Below are 23,986 nucleotides of genomic sequence, written 5' to 3'. Positions count from 1 at the left end.
TTCCCGTGAGGTTTCTCCTTCTGGTGGACTTCACTTTCTCTTGTTAGACTTCACTTCCTCTTGTTAGACTTCACTTCCTCTTGTTAGACTTCACTTCCTCTTGTTAGACTTCACTTCCTCTTGTTAGACTTCACTTCCTCCTGTTCGACTTCACTTCCTCCTGTTCGACTTCACTTCCTCTTGTTAGACTTCACTTCCTCTTGTTAGACTTCACTTCCTCTTGTTAGACTTCACTTCCTCCTGTTCGACTTCACTTCACGTGAGGTTTTTCCTCCCGTGCCACTTCTACCCCAGGAACGGATGTACATTCACGCCGGGGGGATTGTGTATACCTTTTGTTGCATAGTTCATATGCACACAAGGCTCTCAGATGTGGTGTTATGTTTTTGTGATGTGTTATATGAATGTGTTTTGTCTAAGGCACGGATTCACGAGGCGTGATTTTCTCCTCACGGCTCCATGTCAATTGGGCAATAAGTATAAGGGTGAATTTATACGTGAGGAGATGCATAGAAGCGTACACATATACACACTGCAAAATATCTGTGATGGATATGATGGTTGTGATGGTTGTGATGGTTGTGATGGTTGTGATGGTTGTGACGGATGTGATGGATGTGATGGATGTGATGGATGTGATGGATGTGATGGGTGCACCACCCGAATGGTGTCTCTAGAGAAGCGTTTCATAAAAGATCACACTGAGCCAAGGACAGCTACACTGAATTCATGCACTTATGTGAAAAACGCATGTGTGAGTACAAGCCCATCCAATGCAAGGAAAATTAGATATGCTCTTGGAAGAGCACTTCAATTTTTTGAGGCTATAAGAAATACGGTTACTCAAAAAGCATCAAAAGTTAGAGGAGAAAAACGGAAGTTAAAATGAACACAAAAAAAAAAAAAAAAAAAAAAAAAAAAATTAATTATCACAGGTGAAAAAAAGGACAGCATAATATCGTACGATGGCGACGAAAAAAAAAAAAAAAAAAAAAAAAAAAGCGGAACGGAATGCAGATCAACCCGGTAGATGGTCTACATGTTCATTTTGATATACACAAAATAATATTGTAACAAAAAAACGGAAAAGTTTAGAAAAAATAAACTTTGGGGGATAGTAAAAGACATAGAAGGTGATGCAATCTTTATTCAAATAAAAATCAAATATGCAGCGTGACAAGGTGTTCATGAAAAACTGAGAACATGGTGGTGTATGTGAAATGTACTGTGGAGGATGTGTAAAATAAAAACTTGTAATCTATTATGTGCCATAAAAATTTTTGTTTCACTTACAATATTTGTTATAGTGATGGAAAGGGCAAGTAGACCCTTATATGCATGTACATAATGTGTATACATATATTATACGAAAAAATAAATGCGTAAAGTATGGAGCTGCACATTAATTCTGTACACGTAAATGTGGTTCGCAATTGCATCGCCTCTATATATGTGTTTACGGATATAAATTTTGACCCCATCCCTCTTGTCATTCAAAATATGTTACACCCTCTTGCACTTTGTGTTTGATCACACGTGTTCATATACATACGTGTTTATATAAATATATATACATAAATATATATGTTTGTGCATGTGTACCCGTGTGCGCACGCGTATGTGTATACCTTTTTGTATGTAATGACTTTTTCCTGTTGTTTCTACATTTCGCATGAAGGACTATAGTTGCAACTGACCATGGTGCTGGGTCTGGGGTAAAGGCATTGTGTGTAAGTAATAAATCACAGTTTATCGAAAAAGCTAAAAACAAATCAAGAGACCCAAAGTACTTCACATTGGGATCTCCTTAACATAATTTTATAAAGTACATTAAGATGGCAGTATTTTTGCATGATTTAAGTAGATCCTGATGGATGGAAGGGGGGGGTGTAAAAGCACAAGAGGATTAGTTAAGTATTTACAAAAACTTACTCAACAGGGCTAAAGAAAAAAGTGGAAAAATAATTTGACTGAAGAACATGGATATATGTTTTAAAGTGCCCACCGCTGAATCATTCGTTGAGGTGATGTATGGTGGGGTGGGGGGAGGGTATACGTATTATATACGCATATTCGGATATATTGCATATCTCTGACAAGGTTATTTGTTCGGGTGTCATACGCATAGCTCAGATGGAAAGTTCTGTTATGCATAAAACCCACGTGATTATTTTGCTTAGCTTATTATATATGCTTGGCTCACATGGCACGTTCGATGCTGCGTGCGTGCTTAATTCGTACATGTATTTTTGCACGCTCATGTATTAGTATGTTATGTATGTTCTTTTCTTATATATAAAATTATGCATTGATTCTCATATACGTGCTTGCTTATGTGGATATGTGAGTATATATTTATATACCCTTATTTTCGAATTCAAAAAAAAATTCCTCAAAAATGTTTTTATGTATAAGTTTAAACGAGAATCATTTTTTTTTTTTTTTTTTTTTTTTTTTTTTTTTTTTTTTATGCGCCCGTATTTGTGCTTGCCCTATTGCTTTTCATTTGGCCTTTTTTGGTAAAATTTTTCCTTTTTTTTTTTGCCTTCTTTTTGCCTTCTTTTTGCCTTCTTTTTGCCTTCTTTTTGCCTCCTTTTTCTGCCTCTTTTTCCATTTCCTCCCTTTTTGCCCTTTTTTATTATTCCTCTTCCCCCGTATTTCTCCAGCTTTGAAAAAACACACTCCATCAACCTCATGCAACAAAGTTCTCTCCCAGGCGTGAACATGTGCATGCAAATGTGTGTCAGTGTGTACCAATACGCGAAAAAAGTAATTTATATGTAAATCAGTATATATATTTCGTATGCACCTTACCACTCTCGTACGAACAATTTGGTGACAAAACTCATATTCAGTGTCTTTTATAATACTTTCAAAATTTCTTATAAAAATTATTAACTGCATTTTTTCTTCCCCCCACCCCCTACAAAATCGGTATGCATTATACACAAAATTGAAAAGTTTTCAATTTTATGAATCTTTGATACCTGAACGGATTATACATTTACTTGCACAATAAATGTACAACGCATGGTACACATATTGAATATGAGAGAAAATTGCAGTCTCATAAAATGGAACCTTCTAAAAATTTATATTCCCACAAGTGAGGGTTGATTTACTAATATACTATGCGGCAATGGTTCCTTTGATAAGACTTAACAGTTTAAAAAAAAAAAAAAAAAAAAAAAAAAAATTTAAACAAGTCTAACATTGGAAATCCAACATGGGAAGCCTTACAGAGTTAGCTTAATAAGGCTACCAAATTAGCTATGCTAAAAAAAAAAGAAAAAAAGACTATTTTTATATACACATATAAAATCTCAGTAAAAAAAAATATTTAAGAAACAAGAACAACAGTAACGGTAAATAAAGTTTGCATAAACGAATCTTGCAATTTAACCATAAAAAAACTAAAAATTTGCTGAAAAGAGTGGCAATTAGTGTTCACGTGTTTATCTTAAAGTTCACAAATTTAAAGGGATATGAGGTGGTAGGGGAAGAAAAAAAAAAAAAAAAAAAAAAAAAAAAAAACAAATTTCCAATTTTTATAATAAAGCAAAATATACTATTTTTAAATTAGTACATATTGTGTGATGTTGTCAAATACGAGACTACGAGTAAAAAAGTATAGAACGGGATTAAATTAGCATCTGTTCTATTAAATCTTTCAACTCAGTTATTTGTGTCTCTAGAGGGGAACCATCCTTAGTTATTATCGATGTTGCTATGACTGATCTGGAAATTCCACAGGCTCTTCCGAGTGCCATTTTGCTGCGGACGTAGACATATGGTGCATTCTGAACAGAAAAAAGGGGGCAATAAAAGGGGGAAAAAAAAGGGGTGGGGGAAAAGGTTCATCAATTGGGGCACGGTTAATACAACTCCTACTCTTATGGTGGCAGATAAGCCAATCCAAACGAGGTCAAAGTGGTTCGCATGGGTTAGAAATAACCACATACACATGCACATACATATACATGCACATACATACACATGCACATACATACACATGCACATACACACACATGCACATACATACACATGCACATACATACACATGCACATACACACACATGCACATACATACACATGCACATACACACACATGCACATACATACACATGCACATACACACACATGCACATACACACATATACAGTTAGCAGAACGGGGTAGGGATTAAGAAAGAAGATGAAGAACTCACCTTGTCCTCGCAGACAAGCGGAATGTGCGAAATAATTTCCAGTGGCTTTGCATCAGCAGCAAGAACTACCAATTCTGATATTCCCTTGTGGAGACTTTTGACAGCTAAGAAAAAAAAAATAAATAAATAAATAATAAAATGTTAAGCCAGGTGATTTGAACAGATATTTATATACACATATACATGGTGTGTATAACGTCATGCAGTACATAAATATAGAAAACGTATTTATAAATTAATTCTACTTTTAATAAATTAGTGATTTTTTTTTTATTTTATTTTATTTTTTTTTTTTTTTTCACATTCCTTACTTTCGTTCGCACCCCTCTTTAACTGCCTATATACAGTTGCTCTTTGGATGACATCCAGAATTTGATTTGTCAATTCGGGGGAAGCCAAAGGAAAAATCTTTGCATTTACTTCTTCTTCATTTTCTTGAATATCCACCGTATTTAAAACTTCCGTAGACACCAACGCATCAGACATTTTGTTTTGAATATAATATTTGTACTACTTGGAATTTTTACACTAAGTTGGGATTGCACAAAACAGAATACTCTGTATGGTTGGGATAGAAAAAAAAAATATTCACAACTCTGATAAATGTATTATTATAGTGATCTATATCGTTCTCCCTTTTGTTATTATGCGATATATTTTTACTTGTATTGTATGTTACCAATCAATGTGTCTGTGTACTCCTTTTTTTTTTTTTCTTTTTTTTTTTTTTTTGTTCTCCCCTACTCGATAAAGGTGATGTGTTATATATCCTCTCTTCGTCCGGTTCATACAAAAGAGGACATATATATATATATATATATATATATATATATATATATATATATATATATATCTTATAAATGTCACAGGGACATACGATTCATCTGGTAAAGTTCGCTCTTTCTCTTTAATAGAAACTTCTATATCTAGCGTTGTCTCACATACTTTATTTTATGCATTCACGAGTGCATGGTGCGCACATAAATATATATACACAACTCCTTATACGGTTGAGGGAATTTTTTCGTCCACCTTGGGTCGATGATTGGAAAACTTAAAAATGGATTTAAATATTTTCGCCTCAGTGCCTCATACCTGATCCCTATTCGTTCATTCGTCTGGTCATTTGTTTTGGCGTGTTTTATTTTGCCGTATTTTATTCTGCAGTACTTTATTTTGCTTCCTTTTGCGTATTTTATTTTGCAGTATTTTACTTTGCTTTGTTTTATTTTGCAGTATTTTATTTTGCAGTATTTTATTTTGCAGTATTTTATTTTGCCGTATTTTATTTTGCCGTGTTTTATTTTGCTTCGTTTTATTTTTATAGTTTTTAATTTTGTGGAAAAATAGCAAGTCATAGTCTTCAAACGAAATACAAAAGGGAAAAAAAAAAAAAAAAATTAATAATGAAATAATGAAACAATGAAACAAGGAAGCAATGAAACAAGGAAGCAATGAAACAATGAAGCAATGAAACAATGAAGCAATGAAACAACGAAATAGTGGAATATTTTTTTTTTTTGTCACTTTTATATTCACTGCAACAGCGGCGGGGCGAGGATATGGCCAAACTTACGTAGCGGTACAAAATTGATGAACATGCGTTTTCTCGATCCTTGTAATAGTGCCCTCGTGATTCCAAAAAAAATAAAAAGAAAAAACAAACACAAGAAAGCAAACAAACAAGCAAACAAATAAGCAAACAAGGGGAAACCAAGCCTAGTCAAAGTAAAAGCAACACAAAGTAACGCAATGCAAAATAGAACAATATGTAACAATGTATAACAAAATAAAAGAAGAGAAAAGAAGAGAAAAGAAGAGAAAAGAAGTGAAATGAAGTGAAATGAAGTGAAATGAAGAGATACATCAATCCTAGCAATTTTCCGCGCTTGTTTCCTGTTGACACCATTTTATATAACGCAGTTTAGTTTACTTTTTTTTTTTTTTTTTTTTTCACCGTTATTATTTTTCTATGTAATTATGATCAAAATGATTGAAGGAAAGAAAAAGGGAAAAATTCCTTATTGTAATGACATTTTTTATGAATACATGAAAAAAGAAAAAAAAAAAAAAAAAAAAAAGGAACAAACGGAACGGTCCGATTAAGCATATGAGGTAACCCCCCTCCCACCTGTAAAGTCTGTCAAGCGGGGGATGGGGATATATATTATTATGCACTTCCACACATTTCTGTGCACTTTTATATATGTATGTTACTAAATGTGCACACATACGACCTTGCCACCGTAAGCATCATAGTGTTACGTCGCTACAGTAATTAAAACTTGCACAGTTTGAGGAGGCTTCTGTCCCCATGAACCCCGCAAATGTTCGGTGTAAAGCACTCTACCCAAATGGACTTATAAAAAAATGAAAAAAAAAAAAAAAAAAAAACTACCAATTTAATTATGTAGAACAAAAATAAAAGCATCGATACTGGAAGAGTATGAGAGTAGGGCAGCATGGGCAAATGCACTACGCAATGGATGGAATATTATTCCTTCCCGTTCGCCTCTACCCCCTCTCTCCCTTGCTTTTCACCATTCTGTAGAACTAGGAGCATTCGTCAAACATATCAAAATCGTGTCATGTGTTAGACAGTGCTTAGTGTGTCAAACTGGTTGGAAAGCACCCCGAATCCGTTGAACAAGTAATGCACTGTGATGCCCTTAAAAAATATGTCTCTAATTATTTGTGGTGTCAAAATAAAGTACTGCGGTTTTGAATGGTAATCAATTTGAATATACTTGTAATCATAGTGATGCATGAAATGCTGCTTATACATGGAAGGGTTGGAAAGACAGGAAAGGAGTTCAAATATTTTTTTTTCATTGGTGTTGTCAAGTCCCTGATTTAATTCGTCCAACACATAGAATCCATTTTTGGTTAACTTTTGAATTGATAAAATGTATAACATGGTGGTTAACGAACGTTCTCCTCCAGATTGATGTGAAACGGATAGGAGTAAGAAGGGTGCATTTTTTTTAAATTTTACTTTGATAAATAATTGGCATTTTTCAAATAAATCATTTTTTTTTGCAAGTTCGATTTTTGCACTATAATCTGAATTTATAAAGTTCATAAATTTTTCCAAGTTATGATTTAGAAAAATGATACATTCATTAATCTGGTTCACCCAACTTGGTAAAATGAATTGTATTTGTTCATTATTAAACTGCATTAATTTCTTCAAATTGTCCATTTCTTCTTTTTTTTTCTTTACATTTTCATTGTGTCTCTCTATAGATGATGCTAAGATATTATATTTTTCCTCACTTTTATCTAAATTATTATAAATTCTTTGTTGAATGGAGCACTCTTGCAATATGTTATCTATTTGTTCCAGAGATATATTGATATCCTTCAATGATTTTACCTCCTCTTTGGTGAGTTCTGCTTTTTGCACTTTTAAAAGTTCTTCTAATTCGGTTAAATCATGTGTGAGTAGAGAATATTTGGTTTTTTCTATCTCTATTTGATTTTTGAAGAGTTGATGCTTTTTTTCATTTTCTACATTTTCACTTTTGATAAGAGATAGATATCTTTTCCATTGTGAAAGTCTACGCCAAATGGTAAGTGCTTCGATATCATTCATTTTATGTCTTTTTAACAAATCGAAATAATCGTTACAAATTTTTATTTTCTTCTCGTTTAATTGGTTAATGCATTTTGTTATGGCATTTTTCTTTTCATCTATTAGCTGTTCACCCTTCAAATAGAGGTTCAAATGTTCATGTACATTTTTTAACTCTTTTTGAAGGATAATTTTTTTTTTTCTCTTAATATTAATTTCGTTTTTTAATAAAATGATTTTATTATATTCATCATTCTTTCTCTTTTTAAGTAAATCTAATTCCTCCATTCGACTTTTCAATATTTGTAACTCTGATTCGCATTCTTTTTTTCTCTCTTCTAATTTCTGAATGTCTTTTTTTACTTCATGACTAATGTGATATAAAATTTTGCATCTCTTATCAATATAGGAAAAGTTATCCATATACACATTTTGATCATATGTGCTTATTCTATATCGATGAACATTATTTTCACAAAAATACAGTAAACTTCCCACTCTCTCATTTATCTGCTTTGAAATTTCGAGCAACATAAAATTGTTAAATTCGTTTATATCTTTAGTGGTTTTGTTTTTGAATGTTCCTTCGCGAACTATAAAAGAAACATTAATAGGAATGAAATTAATCAATCCATTTTTTATAATTTTTGGACTTTCAAAAAGTTCATATATGAAACATTCAACACCTCTTTCCTTCATTTCATTCGTGACACAACAAAATTTATGATTCTCCTTCGACATGGTAATAACTGATAATTTGTACTGTTTGTATAGCGCCTCAAGTAGTGCTGTATTTTCCTTTTCGATTAATAAAAAACTGTTGAAATATTTTCTGAGGGAAAATTCTAAAACATAATCGAATTGTGGTTTGATACATTTGATGTACCTGCAAAGGGGCCCATAAATAATGTTCCTCTTGGACAATTCATCAATAATTTCTCCATTCATATCATTCTTACTTGTAATTTTTGATTCATCATACTTTTTTTTGATGTTTTCTAATACTGATTCGCTTAAAAGTTCATGTGTTTGCACAATATTTTTTATATTCCTTTTGTAATTCATAATCCGTTCTCGAAGTGCAAATTCGATATTGTTCAAGAACTTTTCCTCTTGTATATTTTCATAATTTTGTCTTTTTCTTAGCTTTTCCACTAGAGATGCATATTCTGTTTGTAGTGCATATTTTCTCATTAAAAATTGTTTATTTTTATTTGTCAAATCATTTAGTTCTGTTTCTATTTTTTTTTCTTCTGCTACTTGTAGACTACTACTGTTTGTGTATTTTTCTATTCCCAGTGGAGGAAGCTTTTCCCTGAAAAATTCCTCTATTTTTTCCATCTCTTCCTGAATGTTTTTTCTCTTCTTATCCAAATTTTTGATATATTCCATATTTTCATACATATGTTGGACAGTGTCTTCCATAATTTTTTCCTCATTGACAATTTCAACTTCTATTTCTTCTAGTTGAACATTCATTTTGACATATCTATTTGTTGCATCTTTGATTTTTTTTTTTTCGCAATAATGTTTCATGGTTAAATTATTTATTACCTTGTGACACTTTTCCAATTCGGACAAGTACTGCTTTAATGTTTCGAAATGTTCATCTTTGTCTTTCATTAAATTGTCAATTTTTTCTTTTACATTTGCTAATTCTTCCTTTTTCATGTTAATTGCAATAATGGATTTTTTCACTCTATAGGTTTTAACTTTTGCTAAAAGCTTTTTTAAATTCTCAAACTTCCCTTTTTTTTCTTCTAAATCTTTTATGAGTTTTTCTTCTTCTTTAATCTGGTGCTCATATAACTGGATCGCGTGTTCTCTCTCTTTTTTTTCTTGTATCAATTTTTTTAAATAATTATATTTGTCTAATAAACTTTTATCAATTGCTAAAAGAGTACATTCAAATAATTCCTCAGGACTTAGCCTAGAAAATTTGCTTACATTTTCTTGTGGCATAAATGTTATTAAATTATCCAAATTTAGATGAAATTCTTTTTGAATAGATTGTATTTCTGTAAAGTTCACTTTTTTATAATTAACGAACCAAAATGTTTCCACCTTATTCTCTATAATATTCATAATTCTTTTAATACATGTATTTGTTCTATCGTCTTTTTTTAATTTAATTTCAATAAAACTTTTTTTTTCTCCTTTTTTTATATAATTAATTAGTTCTTTGTTTCTGGATAATATGCTAGAATTATATCCAAGTCCAAATACAAGTGCACAGACAAGCGATGATTTACCACTTGCATTTGCAGCAGCGATTAGATTTATTCCTTCCTTTGCTTTCAGTGTAACTGGGCCGCTGAATACCATCCAATTAAACACAGTAATTTCAATAACAGCTCCTTTTTTCATGAGTTTCAAATATTCTCCTTCGTTTCTCTCACCATTGTCTATGTCTATCCTTGGAATGTTTCTTCTCTTACTTGTTTCTTTTCTCTCTTTTTCATTCCATTTGCTGTTTTTTCGAAAAGGACAATATTCGTTAGCATTCACTTTAGAATTTTTGACCTCTTGTTCATCATCTAGAACGTCTGGTCGACCCCCTGACCTTTCTTCCGATTTCACATGTGAATATGCTGTACTATCATCCCTTTTGCGTGCTTTTGTCTCTTTCTTACTGAATAAAATTTTGGGTTTGATTAATTTTCTTTTATTAGGAAAATCCATTTGTAGGATCCTTTTTGTCTCTTCTTTTCCATTTTATGAGTGTTTTTCCCCTAACACCCACAGCACGATTAGTTCAATTTGTAATATCTGTGCATACATATATATATATATGTATATATATGTGCTGCCCCTATTTGCTTTTTCTCCCTCTTATCTTATAGTTTTATGGTGTATCATTCTTACAAAAAAAAAAAAAATTAATAAATAATAAAATACACGAATATCACAATCAAGTGTAATAATACATAATCGAACAACTAGCCTTTTTATAAAAGCTATAATTTAATAAACCACTTAATGCACACATGTGGAACAAAACGACAAGAGAAATTCTGTTTTTTTCCCTTTTTTTTTTTTTTTTTTTTTACACCACTCTTGTCACTTTATGTTCTTTTTTTTTTTTTTTTTTTTACACCTCTTTTTTCTTTTTTTTTTTTTTTTTTTTTTTTTTTTTTTTTTTTTTTTTTTTTTTTACACCACTCTTGTCACTTTATGTTCATTTTTTTTTTTTTTTTTTTTAAATGTGAGGTTATTCCCATCTTGTGTTATACACTTAAAAACGATTTTTAAGGAGTGTATATAAAGATCAATTCAATTTGTATTAAGGTGTAAAAAAAAAAAAAAAAAGCTCGGAAATTAGCCGCGCGTGTATGGGTAACGAAGAACTGCTCTTGTCATAAATATTTCATTCGTTCGCTATGAATAAATCATAGGAAATAAATTGAACAACCTTTATGTTTCCTAATACGAAGTTGTTTTATTGTTTTTCTTTGTTTTGCCTTGTTTTGCCTTGTTTTGCCTTTTTTTGCCTTGTTTTGCCTTGTTTTGCCTTTTTTTTTTATTTCAAACCATTTTGCTCATCCCCCCCCCCAAGCCCTTCAGTGTGAGGGTTGAGCTAAGATATAACGTCACAAGAAAACAGTGACCCCCTTAGCATATCACAAAATTTATATCTCACATGCATACACAAGCAAAAATGTGGAAACACATTTTTTGCACTTCTCGGGAAATTAAAACGTGTGGACAGAAAAATTAATTTTCTTTATCTTGCTTTTTTTTTTTTTTTTTTTTTTTTTTTTTCCCCAAGTTCCGATAAGTATTTTTCTTTGAAAAGAATCCACTAGTTTTACATTTTTATGACTTTGCGACTTTGTCACTTTTCCAAGTAGGTAAAAATGCAACAAAACGAATGTAAAAAAAAAAAAAAAAAAGAACGTCAAAATCTATTCGGTGGAGGGAGGAGCAAAAAAAAAAAAAAAAAAAAAAAAAAAAAATATTCACGAGAATTTCATCCCTGCATACATATACCTTTCATATGTCATCTGTTGATTGATACAATTGCAAAATGGCAAAGGATATGGAGAGAGAAAAAGAAGGGGAAAAAAATGTATACATATAATGTGCATAATAAATAAAAGTACTCAAATGGTGATGGAGAAAAATCTCGTGCCACTCTTCTTAACCATATGCTGTATATTCAAAAGAGAGCAATGGAAATGCGTTCAGAAATAAACAGATTCCCCTTCCTGCTCTCCTTGCTTAACCTACCTTTCCATCACACGAATATGTATGTTTATATGTATATATATATATATATATATATGTACAACTAGAATTTGCATAAGAAATGTGCACTAGGAATTCTGTCACCATATAAATCACATTACAGATAATACACATTCCAATTTCACAAAATCGTCCTTCGTTTATACAGTCCTTCAGGTCTATAGGTCCCAAAAAATTGGCTTAACTGTTGATCGCTTAGACTTTTTTAACCTCATGTTGTTCAGTTTGATTATGTTCTTATTGTGCAACCTGCGAAAGCGGTGATAATCCTCTGCCGTGGCACTTTCAACATTCTGAAGAAAAAGAACAAAAAATATACAAATTAAAGCTCGAATTAATGCTCGAATTAATGCTCGAATTAATGCTCGAATTAAAGCTCGAATTAAAGCTCGAATTAAAGCTCGAATTAAAGCTCGAATGAAAACACGAATTAAAATATCTTTAGTAACATAAAGAAACAAAATTAAGAAAATTTAAATGGCTAGGATTTCGTGTATTCGTAAAAATTTAACGTGAAAATGTGCAGTGTGTGTAGACATTCCTCTACTAATCCATTAGTGCAACGTCACTTGGGAGTTTTTTCACATAAAAAGAGCCATCTAGCAAATATGAAGTGTGCTGCATACACCACTCCGCGTCGGCTAAAAGTTGTTACACAACATTACAGTGTATTATATGACACAACATTGCAGTGTATTATATGACACAACATTGCAGTGTATTATATGACACAACATTGCAGTGTATTATATGACACAACATTGCAGTGTATTATATGACACTATATTATACTACATTTTATTTTATTTTTTTTATCATTTCACCTTTCCATATAAAAACATTAGTGCTAACTCCCCATAGCTTTTCATCGGCTTTTCCAACTTCCACAACCACTTGGGATAGGCATCGTCAGGTAAAATATCATGATCTTTGTCAACTGTATTGTATATGTTAAAAATATGAACCTTCTGTTTTTCACTGCTGTCCATGTTTACTCCACTCCCAGCATCTTTTTTATCTTGTCCCTTTTTTCCTGGCTTCACCTTTGGGGCCAATTTTCCTTTGCTGAGGAAAAAGTTTCTCGAATGCATAAGAAACAGGGATCTGTCGGGGGTGCTCCAAATGGCCCTTTTGAAAAAAAATATCATTTGTGATGTTTAGATGTTGGAGTGAAGGCAGAGCACGACAGTTAAGAATATTTGGGGCTCCTCATTTCTACACTTTTTTCCCCTTATGAACAGCTTGGGGGGGGGAAAGAACACTCTATCTATCTGTCAATCTATCTTTATATCTACCAATTTATCTGTCAATCTATCTTTATATCTACCAATTTATCTGTCAATCTATCCTTATATCTACCAATTTATTTAGCTATTTTTTTTTTTTTCTTTTTTTTTTTTTTGTGTGTGTGCGCAAATAGATCATATTCTACCTGACCTGATCAGGCAATTTGGTAATTTTTTATACGCTATAAGAATTTTTTTTCTTTTTTCATAATGGGGCTGTGACATGGTGGAGTATCTCATAAAACTAGGCATAAATCTAATAAGCATTTGCCATAATACGGGTAAAATATTACAATCCAAAAAATTACAACAGACATAAGAAAATCTTTTCTTCGTGATCAAGTCATTTATATGAATTTTTATGGCAATAGAAAACGCACATCTTGCCTTCTAAATAGGAACCCGCATCACAGGAAACAGTTGCACTTTACAAAAAAGGAAAAGAAAAAGAAAAGAACGGGGCTCTCTTCTTTCTTTCCCCCCCTTTTTGCAATGGCACCCTATGTATAAATAAGGTATCTCTCCCATTCAATATTCCTCGCTATTTTTCAGCCTTAACAACTGAAAAAACACCTCATGCGAATATTTAAGACCCACACCATTATTTTTGCATCGTTCTCATGAACAATTTGTAAAACAAATTTGTTCATTAGGCTATACCTTATATACATATAAAACGTTTCAACATTTTTATGGAATATCACCCGAATTTAATGAATTTTTTTTTTTTTTTTTTTTTTTTTTTGGAATGTTTAACGAACTAGCGTTTTGTTTAAATCGTTTGCAAATTAGTATACTTTGGACGAATTTGTTTCTTTTCCCTTCAGCACATTGTTTTCACTTTGTTCCACTTCGATAGGGCCATTTCATCATGGCAGCAAATCTAATGTGAAGAAATGTTTATACTATATGTGTATTTCGTGTTTGCGATTCAAAAATGGTACCAAAAGTTTAAATGGAATCAAATTACGCGAATGGGTAAATCGCATGGGAAGAGGCAACAAGAAGTGGAGGATATGACAAGTACGACATCGGGTGGATATACATGAACTGAAAAAAATACAGATATGAAAAACAAGAAGCACGAATGCCAAAAAGTACACACATACATGCATGCATACATACATACATACATATATATATAGGTCTGACGACTTGGCATGTGTTGCTTATCCTTACAAGAGAGAAAATGAAGAAATACCTTAAGCCTTAGAATAAACAGGAGAATGGACAAACATTACTCTTGGTAAAACATTCGATATATAATCTATTTTTTGTTTATCACTGTGTAAACTGTTCCACAGTTTATGTGAAATGTGAATTACTTTATAACCCATGTGAGACAAAAATTTATGTCTCCATTTTGATAACGCTGTTAAATTTTCCGAGTTTAAATAATACTGGAAATGGGCATTTAATTCAATAATATAATTTGATCGCGGGTCATATATATCCACTATAAATGGGCCACACTTAACCGAATTTAAATGTTCAATTTTTAGCATCCTCAATATGTCACTAATATCTTTATGTAACATACTTGTGTATCCCCCGCATATCTTATCCCCTACTATGACCTTTTGTCTGTCATCAGTATTTTTAGGAATATGGCTAGACTGATTGGTGTCAGATCCACCCATTTGCGAATCATTTGAATGTCGTGCGTGATCCGCTTCACCATCATCCACTTCTCCATCAGCATCCACTTCTCCATCAGCATCCGCTTCTCCATCATCATCTGCTTCGCCATCATCATCTGCTTCGCCACCATCATCTGCTTCGCCATCATCATCTGCTTCGCCATCATCATTTGCTTCACCATCATCATCCGTTTCATCATCATCATCCGTTTCATCATCATCATCCGCTTCACCATCACAGGTGAACCACTCTCGGGGGTGTCTCTTGCGGTTCTCTTTGTTAATTTCCTTCCAATTGGCCCCTCGTGAATATCTCTGCAGAAACGTCCTCTGTTCTTTGGTGAGTCTATCCCATATGGATGGACAGAAGAGCATTATGTACAAATGCAAAACCTGCAAGTGTCGAGTGTAATAATTGAAATATTCTTTATAAAATGTGGCGAGAGAAATAAATTTAAAGATCATTTCTTCAGTAAAAAGTTCTAAAAAAGTGATTGCCTTAATTGCCTTCAAGTTTTTTCCAGTAAAATTTTGTAACCTCTCATTTAGAGTAATTTGTAAAGCTTTGCTGTAAACATTATTTGCTAATCCCAATTTCGAAATGGAATTTGCCGATTTTATTAAAAAATTATTTCTCAGAATGGACCAACATAAAGTCATATTCTTTAACGCATAGATTAATTTAAAATCATTCCATTTTAGTCTCGAACATCCTTGAAAAAGATATACATAATGCTTCGGTTTCATATGATCTTCTCTTTTAAAAATTTCACACATTATATCATTAATCATTCTTTTATTGTTCACCTTAACAGATGCAATAGTTTGTAAATATCGTAGAAGGCTCCTTACATGTACTTTGCTAGACAAATTTATTACTCGGTGCATAAAAGCTAGCCATAATTCAACATCAACATGTTTCCCTTTTCTAACTAATTTTGCTTCATTCATCATTAAAAATCTCAATTCTCTTGCTCTCACAGTGCTCAAGGTAGATATATCTGGAGAGATATATTTTTCGTGGAACCAATATTTTTTTGGATTAATACGAATTTTTTTTTCCTTTTTTTCATCTTGTTCCAATGTTGCCATATTTTTTTCAATTAATCCACTATTAACATTGTACCTTTTTTTGCGTATTTCATTCAGTAATTTTTTCTCATTTTCATTTAATTTTTTCTCATCAACCTTGTCTAGCTGTCTTTCTCTGTCTCGGATAAATGATTTATAAAACGAATTTTCTTTCATCCCATACACTCCTTTCTTTTCAAAAGGATTGGGCATATACCAAAATGTGTTCATTTCATGTTTTTTTTTTTTCTTTTCTTCATCCTCAAAATCTTGTATATCCAAACGTATACCCTTCCCATTGTTACTGTGTAGTAAATTCTTTAAATGTATCTTGTCATCATTTGGGCTGTGTTTTTTATTACTTTCCTTCTCTTTCAGCAACTTTTTATATTCATGGGGTTTTAATTTTTTTTTTTCATTTCTTTTTATCTCTCTTAACATGTTCATGTAATCATCTGTTACTTTCTGTTTTCTTGTTCCATGAAAATCGTCCCTTGTTCCGTCTGCAAATTTAGTGCTCTCTGCTTCTCTTTTCCTTTCGTCAGGTTGTGTATTTTGTGGTAGTGTTTTGTGCGGCACTGCAAAATCCTGCTCCTGTTTTAGATACGATTTTTCAACCTTTGGCAGCATCCATTTTTTATTCCGTTTAATCCAACTCCTCCTCTTAGAAATTTTGCTTTTTGCTAATTTACTTATAAATCGCACATCTGTAAAAAACATAGTATATTTTCTGTGAATGTTGTAGCTATAATATTTGTTGTTTATTTATAAGGGGGAAAATGGGCAACGACATCTAAAGCTCATTTTTGTGGACATGCTTTTTTCTTGTACTTGATTCATATATATAAGTGAAACATGTGTTTTTTTTTTTTTTTTTTCTTTTCTGTTCTGTTCTGTTTTTTTTTTTTTTCCTTATACAAATGAGACTAAGCCGAAAGAAGGAAAATAAAATGAATTGGAAAACGCATGCGTGTTTATATTATCTTTGTGAAATTATTATTATTTTATTATTTTTTTTTTTTTTCTTTTCCCCTTTTTTACATATATGTATAATAACATTGTTAGTTATATGTTTTACTTTCCCTTCATGGGGTTAGAGGTCTCATTGTTTGTCGTATAAATTGTGCTATGCATCTTTCGATACATGTAAAAAATATACACTGCATAGGACCATATATGTACACAGTATCATGGGTAGCATATAATTCTATACATATATATACATCGGCTACTTTTTTTTCAGGGTGTTTATGGGCTCTGCAGTATGTACATTTTCTAGATGTATATATTTTTTGCCTTGTGCGGTTCTGATTCCGCTTCACCATCCTCGTTCATATTTGTAGTTTGTGCTACATTTTCTTCTGTGCATGCTTGTCGGTCTCGGTCTCCTATCTTATGAAATTCGAATACATTAGGGGCAAAAAAAAAAAAAAAAAAAAAAAAAAAAATTTGATTTTTAAGCGCACGGCATCATTTACCCTATAAATGTGTGTTTACATTTTTATTTAAAATTCCCCACATTAAAAAAAAAAAAAAAAAAATTTTTTCTTACATTTTATACCCTAGTTTTACTTGATTATAATGATACATTATTTTTATCTGCATTTATTTTCATAACAAATATGTACACTTGGCCTTTTTTATTTTCGGGAAAATTTCTTTTCTTTTTTTTTTTTTTTTTTTTTTTTTTTGACTACTTTTTAAAAGCATATTTTTAACAATTACTCAACGGACGACAAAAAGAAAAAAAAAATAAAAATAAGTAAATAATACAATATAGGAGAAAAAATCACCTTAAGATTAAGTTACTACAATGTTACTTTTGTTCATACATGAACGAAAAGTGCTATTTTAGCTTTTTCTTATTGGATACATTGTACATTGAAAATGATCAAAATTACCTGAACAAGTCATATTTTTTATTTTATTTTTATTATTATTATTTTTTTTTTTTTTTTACAAGTATTTTTCAAACAAATCTGGATCTCTTTCAACATTTAAATAATTATATGTTCATACGTTTATGCGATTACACGGTTATGCTATTACTCTATTATGCGATTGTACCATCGTGCATTTGCATCTTTACATGATTACTCGTTTTTACGTTCAGTAATTTTACTCTATTCAGTAATGCAAAGATAACAGTTATGCTTCGTATGGTACTACACGGTCCAGCTTAAAGCATATGCCCCTTTGCATTTGTCTGAGTATAGAGAACGAGAGAAAAAGAACTATTGAGTGTGTTTTTTTTTTTTTTTTTTCTTTTTTTTTTTGCTCCTAATGTATTCACCATATATACTTGTGTGTATGTTCAGCCTCACACCAATGAAATCACACAATTGTACCAATTTATGATCTTATTAGAATTATTGTATGAAGGGGGCTGATACGTGAATGTCTTTATGCCGATATATATATATATACAAAGCTACATAAATATATGATATGCGACATGAATGTATTTTAGCCAGAATAAACAGGCAAATTATCGTATAATACTCAATTATTTTCTTTCATTCCGCTTTACCGTCCTTCCACGCACTTTTTATGTTTTTCACCTATTTTGTTCCATTCTGCTTCGTGTTATAATTTTTAATTTCACCTGAACTATTCATACATGAAAAAAAAAAAAAAAAAAAAAAATTTAAATTAAATAAGTTAAAGCATGTAACAGATAACATATTTTGAAATTAACTTTTATATCAAATCGAAGTATATTTTTTATAAGTTGAAAAAAAAAAAAAATGTGTAGATATATATACATATTCATTCTTAGATAAATTCACGTGTTTTACATACATGCATCAGTGTACTCTCATGTATACACAATACGTATTGTTTTATTTTTACACTTATTTTGTCAAAAGGTATATGAATCATAAAGGCTAAAAATAGTTCTATTTTTTTTTTTTTTTTTTTTTTTTTTTTTTTTTTTTTTTTTTTTTTAGTTTATTTTAAATGTTGAAAAGATGAAAAAAAATAATATATCCATCATCCCCCTTTTTTAACTTCATTTGTGTCTTAAAAAAAAAAAAAAAAGAAAGAAAATAATAAATGTGTATAAAAGAAAAAAAGAAATTCCCCTTCCCTTCTTTGCTTAGTACATATTTGATTTCTCACATTTGAGTCTCTCCCAATTTAGTTTTTTTATTTGTTCATTTATTTATTTGTTCATTTATTTATTTGTTTATTTATTTGTTTACTTGTTTATTTGTTTACTTGTTTATTTGTTTATTTATCTATTTGTTTATTTATTTATTTTTATTTTTTTTTTAATTTTCACCGATTTAATATATGTGCCAATAGTGCTAATTTATTTTATTTTTTCATAGAAATGAATATTTTTACCAGATGTATTTTCTTATATTCGTTCATTTTAGTATATGTAGCATGTGCAAATGACAATAACCAATCAAATAATACAGATGAAGGAGGGGGGAAGGATAAACCAGGGAAAAATGGCTTCGATTTTAGTCAATTAGGGAATATTTTGAATTCGCTTAATGGGAAAGGAGGCAAAGGTGGTAACTCAAATGATAATAACGCTAGTTTTGACATTTTAAGTAATCTTCTGAACCCAAAGGGTTCATCAAATGGTGGTCTAGAAAACCTTATGAATCTTTTTAATAATGTTTCAAACAAGGGAACGGCAAATTCAAAGGATGCTAACGGAAATTCAAATTTAAATAATATAGACATGGGGAAAATGATGGACATGCTAAAACAGTTTAGTGGTACATCCAAGGGTGGTGCTCAAGGGAATAGTAATAATACAGGTGGAGATGGGAAGAAAGCAAATTATATGGATTCATTTGGAGATTTGTTAAATATGATGAATGCTAATAGTAATACAAAGGGATCTAATGGTAAGGATGGCGAAAAAGGGTCTAACCCGTTGGAGCACTTAAATAGCTTGTTCGGGAATATTGATGGAAAGGGATCAAAGAACCCGATGGAAAATATAACCAAGTTGTTAGGAAGTTTAGGAGCAAACAAAGGAGGTGCCGATGGTAAGGGAGCAAACCCATTGGAGCATCTAACTAGCATGTTAGGAAGTTTAGGAGCAAACAAAGGAGGTGCAGATGGTAAGGGAGCGAACCCATTGGAACATCTAACTAGCTTATTAGGAAATTTAGGTGCGAACAAAGGAGGTGCCGATGGTAAGGGAGCAAACCCATTGGAACATCTAACTAGCTTATTAGGAAATTTAGGTGCGAACAAAGGAGGTGCCGATGGTAAGGGAGCAAACCCATTGGAACACTTAACTAGCCTTCTTGGAAATATTGGAGGAGCAGAAGGAGGAAATAAAAAACTAATGGAAGGTATCCAATCACTGTTCGGAAATTTTTTAAATGGAGAAAAGAATAAAAATGCACCGTACTCATTGGATAAAAGTGTAATGGATGGTTCTAGAAATAAAGAGTCTATATTGTTAGAATATAGTAAAAATGAAAGGGATATATTGATTGAATTACAAAATTTGATAAATAAGAACAAGGGAAATAATAAAGAGATAAATGAAAAGAATGCAAAATTAAGGACTTTCTTCAGTACACTTAAGGATAAATATAATCCATACTCATATGAAAGAAAAATATTAAATGATATAACGAATGAGGAAGACATTAAGAATAAATACAATATTGATGACAATTTTGAAAATCAAATTTATGTAAATGGAAATAGTGGTAGTGTAGATTATGAAGAAATGAGCGAGGCAGAAAAGGAAAAAAAAACAGGAATGTTTGATGACATAAATGAGTTCGATGATAACGATTCTGTGGAAAGCGGTTCGATTAATAGTCATCTTTTAAGAAAAAATAAATTAGAAAATGAGAAATTATTGAGAGGATTGATTACAGGAGAAAGTGATAATTTGCACGAGTGCAACTGTGCCTCTAGTAAGACAAAAAATTGTATATTCTCCTACATCAATTATAACAACTTGGAATATATGTTGAACAACTTAAACATTGATGTAAAGTCGATGGTGAAGAAGTATTCCATTGATCATGCATTGACGGATAATAGCAATTCTCGCTCGAAAAATGCTGTTGTCCCATTTCAGAAATCGGAATCATTCCTTATCCCATTGCCTCCGTTAGATGCAAAAGCAGATGTGAGAAACACATCGAAATATGTGTTAAGAGTTCCACGTGTGTTATTTTTAGCAACAAAGAAAGCGTTCTCAACATCTATGGACAGATACTTTTTTAATTTATATGACATAATGGAAAGTCAACTAAAATGGAACACGTATATTTGGGGATATGGATTCAAGTACTACCCATTGTTTTTTTCCAAAAATTTACACACACTATTGCATAATTATGATAAACAAATTGGAAGTGAACCATTTGATATAATATTTGTGCATAATAGTTTTGTATCAAATTATTATAATCATTACTTTTTTTTAAAAAGTATGCCAAGAATGACGACCCTGATATTTATGAACGATGGTTGGGACAACAACGTGAAGAATTCTTATTTGAATTTATTTCCCCACATTTTTTTCCAAAATCAAGTGAATATATTTGAATACAGCCCTTTGAATAACATAGATATTGAAGAAGAGAAAAGAAAATTGACGAACAGCTTGTGGAATAAGGTATCCATAAATAACTCAAATGAGGTAATAACGAATAAGCATAAGAAGAAAAAGGGTTCGAAAAAAAGTGCATCTTCTTCGTCTTCTCAAGGAGGAAAAGATGAAAAGAAAAAAAACGAATCCAACAAGAATAAGGAAAAGGACGGAAGCGATTCGAATTCTGGAGAAATCAATGGTGAATACTCTTCTTCCAATTTGGATGAATATGATGAAGATGAAAATGAAAAAACACTGTGGGCCTTTTTACCTCATGGGGTGAACCCATGTTGTTTGGATAAATTCGAAAACTTTTTTGAAATAAAAGAAGATAATCATTCAAATGATGGTTCAAATAAAATGATTGTGAGTCCAACTTTTTATTATGACCAAGCAAGAAAAATGAAAAAAAAGAATACCCCCAAACTTGAACTTAGTTATTCATTACTTGATGTATTTTTATCCTCATGTACATATAAAGACACAGTACCGAATTTTTTAAATAACATACATAGAGATATTGACATTTTATATTTGTACAACACAACCTCTAGTAATTACAATGATTTCTTGATTCAAAAGATTATGGATTATATATATAATAAAAATATGAACAATTTAAAAGATCGAATTCAAAAATATGAATATGATTTATATTATTGGAAAGTATGGGGATTACAAACGACGCACAAGTTAATTAAGAATAAATTGAAAGAATATAGAAATATTTTAAGAAGAAGTAAAATATGTATAATTAGTTCCAAATTTGCTGGTATGTTAAACAAGATGGTTATTGATGCTTTATTTAATGGTTGTGTAGTTATTACTGATAAAAGCCATAACAAAGATATTAATAAATACATAATCACAACCCGTATTCCATATGAATATTATGAAATACCAGATTTAATTTATAACAATGAAAATATGAATTCTTTAGCAAAAGATATGATTGACAAAATTAATGTTACATTGAATGAAGTAAATAAAGGGAAAAGGGATCAAATGAAACTTGAAGCCTTTAAAACTATTATGAATACATACACATACCAAGGTGTCATACTCAATTGGATTATTCCAACCTTGTATTTTCATTACAATAAGGAGAAATATGAACTTGTCAATAATTACTTTGTGCTCCCACAATATTTTGAGAATGTTATCTCCAAGAGCTTAAAATCAACAAGTGCACAAAGAGAGAAAATTATTGCCAATATTGATTTATCCCTTCAGGAAGATTTGATTATGAATAATAATGAAGTGGCCACTTGGTGCATTATATGGATTTTGATTTTTGCCGTTATTGTTTTTTACCTTTTGCGAAATAGCAACCTCCTCAGTTCTCTGTTTAAGCAACGAAAGTTGCATCTTTGACATGAGGGAGCAGGAGAGGAGGAGGGGTCTAATGAACTATTATTCGCAGCATTCGTGAGGAGGAGACATGTGTGATGTTCGTTGGAAAAATTGGTCAAGCCGATGAGCGCGATGGTCGAGCGGACGTGTAGATACTGGCCTGTTTGTGTGTAGTGCACGATTTTGTTGTGATGAGTTTTGGTGCTTTAGAGAAAAGCATGTTTCATGTTCATATTTTTTCTGTGCTTTAATTTTTGTATAGTTTTGACGAAGTTTATATATTTTATGCACACGGAAGATGTAGAAAGGGAGAGACGGTCATTTCGATGTCACGCCCCACCACCGAGCTAAATTTATTACCCATCTCATTCCCTTATATTCCTTTATATTCCTTTATGTGTATGTGTGTGTTGATTATGCGCACATTATTTAGAAAAATTATATTTTAATTTTTTTTTTTTTTTTTTTTTCTTTCATTTAAGCAGATACATAAGTTTTGTTTATATGCATATTTGTCAGATTTCTGTATGTGGCCTTATCATTTTTCGATTCCATATTTTTTTATATCGGGGCGAGAGAACACCGGGGTGTGGTGGTTGTCAATTAGGACAGACACAAAACACTCACGTTTGCTTTTGAAAATTCGCGAAAATGATAAAACATACTCTTAAGGCGTATCATCTGTATTTACTATTTTTGATACCTCTTTATTTTCCATTTCTAAAATTCTCTCTTTCGAGGAAATAAATTTTTTTTTTTTTTTTTTTTTTTTTTACCAATAATATATAACCCCATAGATATTATCCCCCCATCTTCACCTCCCCTTTTTCTTTTTTTTTTTTTTTTCCATTTCCCAGAAAATGCGCATATGCTTCTGCACTTGTGTACATATTGCAAAATATGCTTATATACATGTTTATGAAAATACACTTACATGCTTTGAGTACACAGAAAATACAATGATGCGCATTACATATGTAGAAAATATGTATACATGCAAACCCCCCCTCCCCCGTG

The 23,986-nt window shown here is 31.4% G+C and overlaps 5 protein-coding genes across 5 annotated transcripts; 1 reads left to right on the top strand and 4 right to left on the bottom strand.

Moving 5' to 3' along the window:
• Nucleotides 1–3,641: 3,641 nt before the first annotated feature.
• Nucleotides 3,642–4,693, bottom strand: PGO_092070 (ribosomal protein L7A; the record flags this gene model as incomplete). The annotated part of the gene is made up of 3 exons (XM_028687795.1): nucleotides 3,642–3,800; nucleotides 4,208–4,311; nucleotides 4,519–4,693. The coding sequence occupies 3 exons, from the start codon at nucleotides 4,691–4,693 to the stop codon at nucleotides 3,642–3,644; spliced, it is 438 nt and encodes a 145-aa protein (XP_028543596.1).
• Nucleotides 4,694–6,800: 2,107 nt separating this feature from the next.
• PGO_092060 (SMC family, C-terminal domain containing protein) lies at nucleotides 6,801–10,463 on the bottom strand (the record flags this gene model as incomplete). The annotated part of the gene is made up of 1 exon (XM_028687794.1): nucleotides 6,801–10,463. The coding sequence occupies one exon, from the start codon at nucleotides 10,461–10,463 to the stop codon at nucleotides 6,801–6,803; it is 3,663 nt and encodes a 1,220-aa protein (XP_028543595.1).
• Nucleotides 10,464–12,187: 1,724 nt separating this feature from the next.
• PGO_092050 (hypothetical protein, conserved) lies at nucleotides 12,188–13,177 on the bottom strand (the record flags this gene model as incomplete). The annotated part of the gene is made up of 2 exons (XM_028687793.1): nucleotides 12,188–12,322; nucleotides 12,854–13,177. The coding sequence occupies 2 exons, from the start codon at nucleotides 13,175–13,177 to the stop codon at nucleotides 12,188–12,190; spliced, it is 459 nt and encodes a 152-aa protein (XP_028543594.1).
• A 1,340-nt stretch (nucleotides 13,178–14,517) lies between these two features.
• PGO_092040 (hypothetical protein, conserved) lies at nucleotides 14,518–16,746 on the bottom strand (the record flags this gene model as incomplete). Its single annotated transcript, XM_028687792.1, has 1 exon — nucleotides 14,518–16,746. The coding sequence occupies one exon, from the start codon at nucleotides 16,744–16,746 to the stop codon at nucleotides 14,518–14,520; it is 2,229 nt and encodes a 742-aa protein (XP_028543593.1).
• A 2,617-nt stretch (nucleotides 16,747–19,363) lies between these two features.
• Nucleotides 19,364–22,990, top strand: PGO_092030 (hypothetical protein, conserved; the record flags this gene model as incomplete). Its single annotated transcript, XM_028687791.1, has 1 exon — nucleotides 19,364–22,990. The coding sequence occupies one exon, from the start codon at nucleotides 19,364–19,366 to the stop codon at nucleotides 22,988–22,990; it is 3,627 nt and encodes a 1,208-aa protein (XP_028543592.1).
• Nucleotides 22,991–23,986: the final 996 nt, after the last annotated feature.

This window comes from Plasmodium gonderi, assembly GCF_002157705.1.
Source record: "Plasmodium gonderi DNA, contig: Chr09, whole genome shotgun sequence".
NCBI lineage: Eukaryota > Apicomplexa > Aconoidasida > Haemosporida > Plasmodiidae > Plasmodium > Plasmodium gonderi.
Note: the sequence above shows the minus strand (reverse complement) of the source record. Positions and strands in the feature narration are given on the sequence as shown.